The sequence below is a fragment of the Lithobates pipiens genome, unplaced genomic scaffold (assembly GCF_037356315.1).
Source record: "Lithobates pipiens isolate NorthernLeopardFrog02 unplaced genomic scaffold, aLitPip1_a1.2 Scaffold_18, whole genome shotgun sequence".
NCBI classification, from domain to species: Eukaryota; Metazoa; Chordata; class Amphibia; order Anura; family Ranidae; genus Lithobates; species Lithobates pipiens.
Window position 1 is genome coordinate 480,339,145 of NW_027507758.1, and position 13,195 is coordinate 480,352,339.

The window sequence follows — 13,195 nt, forward strand, 5'->3', positions numbered from 1 at the left end:
TCATCTGATAAAACTTGGAGAATGTGTGAACAAAGGCAAGGTAGCAGCCTAGCAAAACCTGGGAAACAGTAGCCAAATGCCAAAGAGCTCAGGAAAATTAGCACACCTTGACAGTAAAGGGTGACTCTCAATGCCAAGGCCATAAAGAAGTGGTGGAACAAAAAGCTGGTTCACTCATATGGGGACTATCAGGAACGACAGTCAGAATGAAAGGCCAAAATTTTTTTTTTTAGGTACATGTGAAGTTCTGGGTCACAACACCATCTTACCCAGGTATAAGTCTAGAACGCATACAGTATAAGGCCACCAGTTCAGATTTGCACCTCACCAAGGTGAGAGCAACAAGAAATACAACCTTGTGAGCGAAGGCGAAAAGAGGAAAATGCTGGATTAGTTCAAAAGGCGTTTTTTGCACTGGTCGCACAGAGTCACATAGAAGCCACATGGAAGACATCCTACGGAAAGAGCTTGATCAAAGAATGGGAAGCAAGTAGCCTCTGGAACAAGACTGCAAGTGCAGAGACCTGACCCTTGTTGGTACTGGGGGTCAAATACTGGTGCAAATTCATCAAGTAGGGATGATTTTTGGCCTATTCATGTTCTCCCCACACCCAGCAAATTTGCAGTCTGATGAACTACTGAACAAACTGGCCACATCTGACAAGTCTGTCAGCCCAAATCCCCAGCTGCTAGACTATAAACAAAGCAACAGAAATCTTAGGCGATGATGCTGACCAAATATGGGCACATATATCTGTAGTGTTTACTTATCTCTCTCCAAAGCCCTAAGTCCTGTGTCTTTCACTGTTTCGTTGCTCTGTTATGCATGATAACTGATAAGTTCTCCGAGATGGGAGATAAAATCAGCCGGAGATTTGTGTTGGGGTGGGTGTTATAGATTAGCAGAGCGCTCGTCTGGTCTCTGCACAGCTCTGAAAGTATCTTCGTTCTTTGGCCTAGGAGGAGGTGGTGGTGGTGGTGGTGGTGCCTTTTCTCCAATCAGCTGTCAAACAGTGTAAGCCCAGACACCACTCTTACTGCAGAATGAGGAAGTAAAGACGACTGATTTCATCCCAATCACAAAGTCAGTCTTTAAAAACAGTGCAAGTGCAGAGGCAATAGAATGGCCCTGGACCCCAAAACAACTCCAGTAAAGGCCAACCTTTACCAGTACACAAAAGGTCTGGAAAGCGGAACCTAATACCTACAATGGCTGGTCCAGCACTCCAAAGTCAAGTGGAGGAAAGGCCAATTGGCAGCAATGTAGCAGGAATCTTATAAAAAGTATCTGTAGGAAAAAAGTTTAGACCTTTTCAGCTGAATAAAAGACATCGTCCTAAGATACTAGTGGAAAAAAATAAAATAATAATATGAAAGCATGCTGGGATTATTGGGGGTTATCTTGGGCTGGCAATTTTTTTGCTTGCCAGTATCCAATCCTCCTGTGGATGGCATTATAACCTGACAGTACAAGACTTCTTGTATCCCTCAATGAAGAGATTAAGAAAATTATGTTAAATTAAGACAATTAAATGGCATCCCATTTTAAATATTGTTTTTTTTTTTCTCTTATATTTTCTGTATAGTTTTACATTGTTTCTTGCAGAATGGAAACAGGAAAATGTACAGTACAGCAGTTTATATACAAGATCCATCTGTCCCATGTGTTGCAGTCTCAACAGGTCAATTTGAAAAAAAGAGACAGATCAGCAAAGAAAGACAGTGCAATGCAGTACAGGCTAATCTGCCACATTGATAAATAGTGTAATAAAGTTGAACTATGACCAAATAGTAACGTTAAGCCAAGATAAGTGCTTTCTGGAATGAATAAATAGTAACACAAGGCTACAATAAACCTTACTGGAGAAATATTAGTCCTAAACTCTCCAATATGATTACCTTAACCAAAATTTACCCAACATCTCTGCTGGAGAAAAAAGATCCCCCATCACAAATTCAATTTAGCAGTGTGAGCAGCAATAGAAGGGAGCCACAAGCAGAATTTTCTCTACAAATTTCTTTAATTTAAAGCTCTTATATACACCTTTACGTAGCCCAACAATACTGCTAACCTGACTTTTATTTCATCTGAGTATAGTTCAACTATAAAGTGTAACTGAAAAGTTCCTACAAATTTCCCATACCATTTTGTGGGACTAGCTGGCAGATGAGCTGCTATTTGTTTACGAGCTGAACAAGCATATTGGATTAAGAAGCCAGCAGATTAAGGGCCAGTTCACACCACATGCAGTCCAGTGCATTTTTTTTTCTGCATCTAAAAAAGCATGAAAAGTGGGTTATATGGTTTTCAATGGCATAGTTCACACCAGTGCTTGTAGTTCCATTAAAAAAATGCATCTTTTTCCTGCACTGGAACGCTGTAAAATGCATCAAAAATGCACTGGGACACACATGTCCATATTTAAGAAAAAAAAAAGGAGGCTAAAAAAATATAACAAAAAAAAGCACTGGAATGCATCAAAAACACGCATTCAGAAAAGCATCTGGAACACATCTGGACTGCGTTTCTATGGTGTGAACTGGCACTAAAACATGAGCTTTGGAGCAAGGTCTTGGATTATTATTACATTTTACACAACCTAGTTTACCCCAAGCCAAAAAAACTCACATAACAATTCATAATGGACTTATGAAACCAATTTTGATCCTTTTGGGAGCGTTTTAAACTGGTTTAGAAAAAGGTATCTTTCAGCTCACCTGCTTAATAGCAACATGAAGCTATAACTTAATTCCTCCTTTTTGACATAATATGCTGCTGTTGCAAGGATTACCTGGGTGTGGTGTGTCACCGGACTCTGGTGTACCACTGTCTATATCTCCTGATTTACTTATTGGTTTGCAAGTGGTTTTCATTCACTGTAACCTATGCATTTTTCACCATACCGTTCCAATTGCCAATGTTTGTGACAGTTTTTTTTGTAATAATCACTACAACAATTATATCTTTTTATAGCTGGGAAATGTTTAGAAAAAAAGCAACATTACTTAAAGGAAACCTGTACTGAGAAATGCGGGTGGTCTTTGCCGACTTCTATAGAAAATTCTAGTCTGTCTTGCTGCAATGCAAATTCTATAGCTTCAATATTTTCTCAGTCTCTACCTTTGAGCAATTATGCAGACCAGGATTCTGAGCAGGCATAACATACTTATTCCAAGTCAATGCTTCAAGGGGTAGTCAGGCAACTAAAATTTTTATAGGGCGAGCACAATAGCCGACTTTATATTTCTCTCTGCATTAAGCAGTTGATCTGTGGTCATTTGTTTTTTAAAAAGTAGAACTAAAAAGTCAAAACTTTTTTTTAATTTACTTTTGGATAGAGTGGAGAGTAATTAGAACACCTGTCAGATTTTTATTGTTGTTTGTGCCCCTGTTAGGGAGATTAGGCCTATCATGTCATATCTTGTCGTGCTTACTGTTATTGCGAGTGAAAGTAAAAAGGAAATCCCAAATTGTGGTTTGTCCCCAGAACAGCAATATCTTCTAATAGGGACACCAGTTCTGGTCATACAAGTGACTTCTCACTTCCCATTTTGACAAGTGAAGGGAAATCTCCTTAATGGGACACATATGGCAAAACAATCTGACAGAAGTTATAAACCTCCCATATTCTAGCTAAAAAAAAAAAAATGTTTTGCCTATAGTCATACTTTAAGTTTTGGATAGAAGTGAATGGTTAAAGCCACCATAAGTGACAACCATAGTATGATAGATTTTTCATCACTTGCGGCCCTCGTTGCAATGGTCAACAGTGCAAATAGAGAAAAAGAAAACTGCTCAGTGTAGATAGCAATACAAAACGTAACTCTTCCACACTACTCAATTGTTGGCTATGCAAACTTAGAAAAAAGTGAAAAATTAGTCATAGCATTTTATCACATTTGTTCATTTTTTATTACATAACTTGCATGATATAACAAAAAGCCCTGATTTCAGTTTTAGCATCAACATTTGCATAAAAAAAAAAGAATTTCAAGAACATGTTTAATCAGAGCAGGATTTAGCCTTATTTGGCATTTCACAGAGAAGTTTCTGTGGCGGGATAGTTCCATAAAAAATAAACACTGGATTTTCACATGCAAACATGCATGTAGTAACAAGTGATGCTAGTGAGACTCAGGGTAACCACAAACTGGTTAAGCTACTTACAATATAATCTGTTAGGGCAAACAGATGTCCACTGCTGAATAATATTCATGCACGCTTAATGACGTGGGATGAATAAAATCTGGTTGTAGAATTAATAAAATAACATGCCAACGTGAGACTGCATCTACTCTGAGTAAACCGTTCCTATGGTATAGTATTTGCCACACAACATTTAAAGAAAAGTTTCCACCACCAACCCTGTGACCTTAAAAAAAAGAAAAAAAAAAAAGAAAAAGAAAAAGAAGAAAAAGAAAAAGAAAAAGGAAAAAAGAAAATCACTATTCTATTGAAAACCTACCTCACACGTTTATAGGTGTCAGTACTTTCTTCAACAAGTGTTCTTTTGGGAAGGGGAAAGAGAGACATTACATGACAAAATAAAATAAAAAGAAAATGATACACACATTGGTTAGGAACCACTGTTAAAAGTGGCAGAACAAAAAACAAATGTGGGGCACAGTGCTGAATATAGTAGTAAAGAAACAATTACACCTATGAGTATATATGTGGGAGCTGGATATATGTGTCATGACATGCCTAAAGCAACAGAAATAAAATAGGGGGAGATAATTGACAAAGATTGAAATTTACTGAAAATAAAAGGGACAATAGATGCTGAACGTGTGATATAAAGACAAATGGCAAACACCTCTATATGATTTCTAAAATCAATGTCAGGACATTAATGTGAGGGAGGTTAATAAATTAAGTGGATCTATTTAAAATATACTGAAGCTTAACAATATTAAGATGACTTACCCTGGGCACAGCTTATCTGCCTTTTTCTCATGCAGCAGAGCACAGTCATAGCAGAAAACGTGCTTGCAGGGAATCTGAACATAGGAAAAAATATTTCTGGCATAAGCATTTTTTACAAAGTTCACCAATTAAAGTGCCAAATGGCATATGTAGCGGTTTTTCCATATATATTTCATATCTAAATTACAGCAGGCTATGCATTTTCACAAATATCGACTAAAGCATTGTTGTTTTTTGTTGTTACGCAATGTTCTCATCACACCATACTTCCATATGCATTATCTAGAGGTTCATAGCCAAAACCCTCATTTCTAGCCATAAGTGTGCTACGATAAATAAACTAACTATTTACTTACCATGCGTCCATATATCTTGATAGGCAAGCCACATTTGTCACAGAAATGAACAGGAGTATCATCCTTTTCTCCAATAAGATTTAGCTGAGAACAGAAGAATTACAAGTTTACTAAAATAGAAGCATGTGAAGGCAGAGAGTAAATCAAGCATCAGTCTAGCCTTACACAGCAATGGCCTCTCTGAGCCTAGAGTAAATACTGGAAAGGGTTTGATTTACTAAAACTGGAGTGTGCAAAATCTGGTGCAGCTGTGCATAGTAGCCAATCAGCTTCTAACTTCAACTTGTTCAATGAAGCTTTGACAAAAAACAAAAAAAAATAAAATCTGGAAGCAGATTAGTTTCTATGCAGAACTGCACCAGGTTTCCAGATTTTGCACTCTCCATTTATAGTAAATCAACCCCAAATTGTAAACCCCCCCAAAAAAAAAACATCTCTTATTTTCCCCCTGTTAAATATACAACCCTGATTGTGTAGATTTTGCACAGCATCCTTTTTTTGGGATTGGGGTTGTACAGTTGAATGGGGTTTTGTTATTAGTTTGAGAGAAAATAATAATAATATATATATATATATATATATATATATATATATATATATATATATATATATATATATATATATATATATATATATACACACACACACACATATATATACATACACAGTATCTCACAAAGGTGAGTACACCCCTCACATTTTTGTAAATATTTTATTAGATCTTTTCATGTGACAACACTGAAGAAATTACACGTACAATGTAAAGTAAAAAGTGTACAGCATGTATAACAGTGTAAATTTGCTGTCCCCTCAAAGTAACTCAACATGCACCCATTAATGTCTAAATCACTGGCAACAAAAATAGGATTTTTATTACAGCTTACCTGTAAAATCCTTTTCTTGGAGTACATCATAGGACACAGAGCATTAAGTAATTGGTTATAGGCTACCTTCAGGTGTTGACACTGGTAAACCCAATCAAGGAAGTTCCCTTCCTATATAACCCCTCCTCCTTCCAGGAGCACATCATTTTTTTGTAGCAAAGCAATATACTTAATCCCAAAAGAGGGACGGGACCTTTGTGTCCCATGACATACTCCAAGAAAAGGATTTTACAGGTAAGCAGTAATAAAAATCCTATTTTCTTTATCGTTCATCATAGGACACAGAGCCTTAAGTAGATACTTAATGGGTCATCCCATAGCAATGCTACGGGAGGGGTGGGATAAAACAACCCGCAGGGAACTCCCAGAGTTGAGGACTTATACTGCTACCTGAAATACACTGCGCCCGAAGGCAAAATCCTCATACCTTCTTACATCCAACTGATAACATTTTGTGAATGTATGCACTGAAAACCAAGTTGCGGCCTTACAGATCTGAGCCATGGAGGTCTGATGACACAGTGCCCAAGAAGCAAAACCGACCTGGTAGAGTGCGCCTTTACTTCAAACTTGGGAATCTTACCCCTTAAATTATACGTTTCAATTATCACTTGCCGAATCCACTTGGTGACCGTGGATTTCGACGCTGCATGTCCCTTCTTAGGACCCTCTGGCAGAATAAATAAGACATCAGTCTTAAGAATCTGAGCAGTTTTCTTTAAATAGATTTTCACTGCTCTCACTACATCAAGACAATGTAGAGACTTTTCTTCCCTGGAACATGGTTTTGGAAAAAGATGATGGCAGGACAATATCTTGGTTCAGGTGAAAACTTGGCAAAAAGCCTGGACGACGGTGTAACACCACTCTGTCCTCATGAGAAATCAAATAGGGCTCTTTGCAAGAAAGAGCAGCCAATTCTGAAATCCTCCATGCTGAGGATATAGCAACCAAAAATACCAACTAGGGGAATATGTTGTATCGGTTCAAATGCCTGTTTTTGTAACACAGACAAAAACGAAGTTCAAGTCCCAAGGGTTTAAAGGAGGTTTGACGGGCAAATATAAGCCACGTCACCCCTTGTATAAAGCCCCAGACTAAAGAATGAGTAGCAAGTGGTCTTTAAAATAAGACAGATAAAGCTGAGACTTGGCCTTTAATAGTACTTTAGGCCAATTTCATTTCTACCCATAAAATTGTACAAAGGCAAGAATTCTGCCCATCATATCTCCGAGGGTGCCAACCCTTGGATTTGCACCAGGAAACATAAGCCTTCCATACTCTATATAGTATAGTATATAGTTCTGGAAGCTGGCTACCTAGCATTTATCAGGGTAGAGATAATTTACCCGGAAAGCCCACTTTTTTTTTATAATGTGGGTTTCAATAGCCAAGCCATTAAATTTAGAGACCGTAAGGAAGGATGTCATATCGGTCCCTGAGAGAGCAGGTCTGGCCATAGTGGGAGGGACCATGGGCCTTCCACTGTCATCTTTAAGATTTCTGCGTACCATAACCTTCTAGGCCATGCTGGTGTGACCAGAATTATCGGCTTTCTTTCCAGCTTGATCCTGCAAAGAAGTCGAGGCAGCAAAAATGCATAGATCAGCGAGAACTGATGCCATGGGGTCACCAACGCACCCATTCCGCATGCGAATGTATCCCTTGTTCTGGCCACAAAGTTAACCAACATCGTGTTGAACCTGGATGCTAGAAGATCCATGTTTGAAGTCCCCCATCTTTGGCAAACAGCCCGAAATATTTGGGGTGAAGAGACCAATCCCCTGGGAATAACTGCTGGCGACTTAAGTAGTCTGCCTGCCAATTCTCTACTCCCGGAATGAAAATTGCAGAAAGGCATGGCACATTCCTTTCTGCCCAAGTTAGAATATGGTTCACTTCTCTTGATATAGGCCACAGCTGTGGCCTTGTCAGATTGACTCCTGACAGGACAATCCCGTAACCTGAAAGTCCAGGCCTTTAGAGCCAGACGCACTGCCCAAATCTCTAGGATATTGATGGGCAAGGTTCTTTCGGTTCTTGACCACTGTCCTTGGACAGTTGTATTTTCTAGTACTGCTCCCCAGCCTTAAAGGCTGGCATCCGTCGTTACCACTTTCCAGATGACTGGTCTGAAGTATTTTGCTTTCAGCAGATTCTGAGTTAATAACCACCAAGTTAGGCTTTGGGCCACTCTTGGGGACAGCCGCACAGGCAAGTCTAAAGCTTGAATTGTTTTGTTCCAAGCAGATAGGATACTGTTTTGCAACAGCCTGGAATGGAACTGGGCATAGGGAACTGCTTCGAATGAAGCCACCATGGTTCCTAATGTGACCTCATGCAGAGGCGAATGGAGGGATTGCCATTTGACCCGACCCTCCACACTAGCTCTCTTATGGAGTTGATCTTTGCTTGAGGCAAGAACACCCTTTCCTTGGCTGTGTCTTTGATCAGACCCAAGTACTCAAGCCTTTTTAGCGGTATTGAAGATTTCTCTAGGTTGAGGATACAATCCAAGCTTTTCAGATAGATGGTTGTAGTGCATACGCCTTGCTCCAAACGAATCACTGATTGATGAAGTAATAGATCATCTAGGTACGCTACGACTGTTACGCACTGTGCCCTTAACCTGGCTAGAGGTGGGGCCAGCACTTTAGTGAACACCCGGGTGCTGTGGCTAGCCGGAAGGGCATGGTTACAAACTGGAAATGCTGCTGTTCCATCTTGAATCGCAGACACCTATGATGAGCAGGAAATATAAGGACATGCAGATATGCATCCCTGATATTGATTGAGGCCAGTTCTCTTCCTAGAGGCAGAGAAACTACCAACCCGATTGCCTCCATGCGAAAGTAGTGGATCTTCAGGAACTGATTTCACTTTCTTAGAACTAGAATGGGTCGGACATCTCCATTTGGTTTTGGTACCATGAAAAGATTTGAATAAAACCCCAGACCTTGCTCTTTTGTGGGGATCTGTATAATCACCCTTTGAGATATTAAATCGGTCTGTAGCAGTGATGGTGAACCTTGGCACCCCAGATGTTTTGGAACTACATTTCTCTTAATGCACAACTACACTGCAGAATGCATGAGCATCATAGGAAATGTAGTTGCAAAACAACTGGGGTGCCAAGGTTCACCATCACCAGTCTAGAGCCTGAAACTGAGATGGTTTCTTCTCTGGATCTTTGGGAACACTTGATCTCAGGAAACAAGACAGTGAAAAGTCCAGAAATTCCAGCTTGTACCCCAGCGTTACCGTGGGGATGACCCATCTGTCCTGAAATTTTCTTTTTCCAGACTTCTGAAAATGGCAGAAGTGTTCCCCCCCACCTAAGTGAGGGGGGTTGCCTCTTCATGATGAGTCTTTAGGATTCTGTTTTGCAGATTTCCTACCCCAGGGCTTCTTTTGAGCCTGGATCTGAGCCTGAGGTTTTCCTCTAGAGTCTAACGGCCGAGGCTATCACCACTGCTTAGAGGCGAAAGCCCCTGGTGCAAGGGAAAGAGCCAGTTTAAATGAAGGGTGTTTATATTTTCTTCTGACTGGTAAAAGAGTAAGTTTCCCACTAAAAATTGTCTTGATATATTTATCCAAGTCTTTTACAAATAGTCGCTCCCATGAAAGGGAAAGCCAGTTAGGAGGTTTTTACATGCGGTTTCAGCTGACCAATTTTTCAACCACAGGATTCTACGCATATGTACAAGCATAAGCGCAAGGCGGGATGCCTGGTAAAAAGAATCTTTATTGGCATTTATGGCAAAACATAATGCCTTAGGTAGTTCAGCCAAATCCCGAGATTGTTGGGTAGGAAGCTCTCCAAGGGGACCTAGTACGCTTCCTATCCATTTGAATGGAGGATGCGATTAAAGCCGCTAATCTTACTTCCATACCATGGAGGGAGGAGGAAAGGGCATCTTCAGTCAGGTATACAGGTGCTGAGATGTGAGAGGCAGCTGCACCTTCAATTTGTTCCAATGGTTCACCCTGAGTTGCCATAACTGGTAATTCAGGAGAGGATGACAGCGTGGAAATACAGCTCGAGATCCCAATGCTTGGGGGTGAAACCTTTACTTTTTTGGCTGGCGCTATACAATTTGCACTAAATCGCTGAAAATAGTCATGACTTTAAAAGCCGCTATAAAGTTCAGCCTAGTGCTGGGAAAAAAAAAAAAAAAAAAAAAAAAAAAAAAAAAGTGTCCTTTCTGAATCAGGAATGCCAGTTTTTTCAACCACAGCTTGTGTGTCCTTTTGTGCAAGCAGCTCGTTTCCTCCTCCATCAGCAGAGAGACTGACACAGCTGTATTTATCCGCTTTCAGCATGGTGTGCGTCCTCATGGACATTCATGGCACCTGCGTTTAGGCCCGCTCCCTCCAAAAAAAAATGCTGGTTTCCCATACCCAACACGGGAGCCGCAGTGAGTGCTGTGAGGCGCTGATATGTTAAAAAAAAAGAAAAAAAAAAAAAAAAAAAAAAAATATACAGCCACAGTAACACTTTTAACGGCAAAATAGCAGGACCTCCTCACCCCCCACGGCAGGGGGGGGGGGGGTAATGTAAGGGGGGTGCAGCGCTGCTGTCCCCCTAACCCTCTGGTCTCATCAGGGGGAGGGAAACATTTTTTGCCCTTGCAAAGTCTCCCTCCATACGCTGTGCAACCAGAGACAGACTGAGCTAACAGTGAAGACAACAGAGGAAGGTATGTGCATAGACTCCATCTAGTGGAGATTTTAAGGCATGACAACATTTTTTCCTTTAATGGATGAAATACATAGATATTTTTTAATACCCAAGTTTCTTCCCTTATCCTCGCTGCAGGATTTTGCTGAACAGAAAATCCAACCCTCACCCATCACGGCGGGCTGCGTTTAGCAAACATTCAAGGACTGGGTCCCTAAAACAGGGTTCCAACTGCCTTGGGCCATGTACGAGCACTCCATCAGGAAGGTTAGGTAATGTAACAAGACCTAAGCCCTGGGTTCCAGCCCTACAAAGAGAGGCGTTACAGGCAAAACCTCATGCTTTGGATATGAGGTCCCAGGTATCATCCATCTTAAGCCTCAGTGGCAGTTTTGATGGATGCAGCTTCTTTTTAAATCCAGCATGAATCCCTCCTGGAGCTCCTCAGAGCACATCTTCACTCGTGACCAACACCTCAGACACTGGCGAAAAAACTGATGTGCTCCTGGAAGGAGGAGGGGTTATATAGGGAGTAAACTTCCGTGATTGGGTTTACCAGTATCAACACCTGAAGGTAGCCTATAACCGATTAAGTAATTACTTAAGGCGCTGTGTCCCATGATGTACGATAAAGAGAGTGAGTACATCCCTAAGTGAAAATGTCCAATTTGAGCTCAATTATCCATTTTCCCTCCTCAGTGTCATGTGTCTCGTTAGTTACAAGGTCTCAGGTGTGAATGGGGAACGGGTGTGTTCAATTTGGTGTCATCGCTTTCACTCTCTCATACTGGTCACTGGAAGTACAACATGGTAACCCATGGCAAAGAACTCTGAGGATCTGAAAAAAATAAACAAAATAATATTGCTCAACATAAAGATGGCCTAGACTATAAGAAGATGTCCAAGACCTTGAAACTGAGCTGCAGCACAGTGCCAAGACCATACAGGAGGTTTAACAGGACAGGTTCCACTCAGAACGGAGCTCGCCATGGTCGTCCAAAGAAGTTGAGTGCACATGCTCAGCATCATATCCAGAGGTTGTCTTTGGGAAATAGACGTATGAGTGCTGCCAGCATTGCTGCAGAGGTTGAAGGGGTGAGGGGGTCAGCCTGTCAGTGCTCAGACCATATGCTGAACACTTCATCAAATTGGTCTACATGGCTGTCATCCCCAAAGGAAGCCTCGTCTAAAGATGATGCACAAGAAAGCCCACAAACAGTTTGCTGAAGACAAGCAGGCTAAGGGCATGGATTGCTGTAACCATGTCCTGTGGTCTGATGAGACCAAGATAACTTACTTGGTTCAGATGGTGTCAAGCGCGTGTCGCAGCAACCAGTTGAGGAGTACAAAGACAAGTGTGTCTTGCCTACAGTCAAGCATGCTGGTGGGAGTGTCATGGTCAGGGGCCGTATGAGTGCTGCCAGCACTGGGGAGCTACAGTTCATTGAGAGAACCAACATGTACTGTGACATACTGAAAGCAGAGCATGATCCCCCACCCTTCAAAGACTGGGCCGCAGGGCAGTATTCCAACATGATAACGGCCCCAAACACACCTCCAAGATGACCACTGTGTTGCTAAAAAGCAGAGGGTAAAGGTGATGGACTGGCCAAGTATGTCTCCAGAAGGTCTCTGACATCCACCAGCTCTGTGATGTCGTCATGAAGGAGTGGAAGAGGACTCCAGTAGTAACCTGTGAAGCTCTGGTTAACTCCATGCCCAAGAGGATTAAGGCAGAGCTGCAAAATATTGGTGGCCACACAAAATATTGACACATTGGGCACAATTTGGACATTTTCACTTAGCGGTGTACTCACTTTTGTTGCCAGCGGTTTAGACATTAATGGCTGTGTGTTGAGTTATTTTGAGAGGACAGCAAATTTACACCGTTATACAAGCTGTATACTCACTACTTTACATTGTAGCAAAGTGTAATTTCCTAAGTGTTGTCACATGAAACAATATAATAATTATGAAAATGTGAGGGGTGTACTCACCCTACAACCCCCTTGTCTCTGCTGCACTTACCTCTACAGTCTGGGGATCAATTTGGTCAAAGTGGTCATATGCCAGCATATAACCAATCGCAATTTCTCAGATTCATCATGGAATCCCTCAGGAAAGAAGGAGGAAAAAGAAAAGGATTTCCCAGACAGCCACACTGGATGTGTGGGCAGCGACAGCTAATCACTGACAGAGTTAAGTGCAGTAGGGGCCAGGGGTATAGTGGATGTAGGATGTTAGTTCATCTTTTCATTATTTGTGAAAAGGTAAACTTACACTTTAAAGGCATGATCTTCATCTTCAGTCACCTACAATAATGAAATATTTAGTGCCATTAGTGATG

General features: G+C 41.1%; 1 protein-coding gene across 6 annotated transcripts in view; it reads right to left on the reverse strand.

The window, feature by feature from the left end:
* The window catches only part of CBLL1 (Cbl proto-oncogene like 1), a 31,050-nt gene that overhangs the window by 5,935 nt on the left and 11,920 nt on the right, over nucleotides 1-13,195 (reverse strand). For 4 of the 6 annotated variants that reach the window (XM_077488393.1, XM_077488392.1, XM_077488391.1 and 1 more), the window contains exons 4-6: nucleotides 5,284-5,367; nucleotides 4,928-5,001; nucleotides 4,467-4,508 (exon numbers count right to left, since the gene is read on the reverse strand). In XM_077488393.1, the coding sequence (XP_077344519.1) occupies nucleotides 4,467-4,508; nucleotides 4,928-5,001; nucleotides 5,284-5,367 (200 nt within the window). The remainder of the gene's footprint in view (nucleotides 1-4,466; nucleotides 4,509-4,927; nucleotides 5,002-5,283; nucleotides 5,368-13,195) is intronic. The other 2 variants (XM_077488395.1, XM_077488394.1) reach the window with 1 other exon arrangement.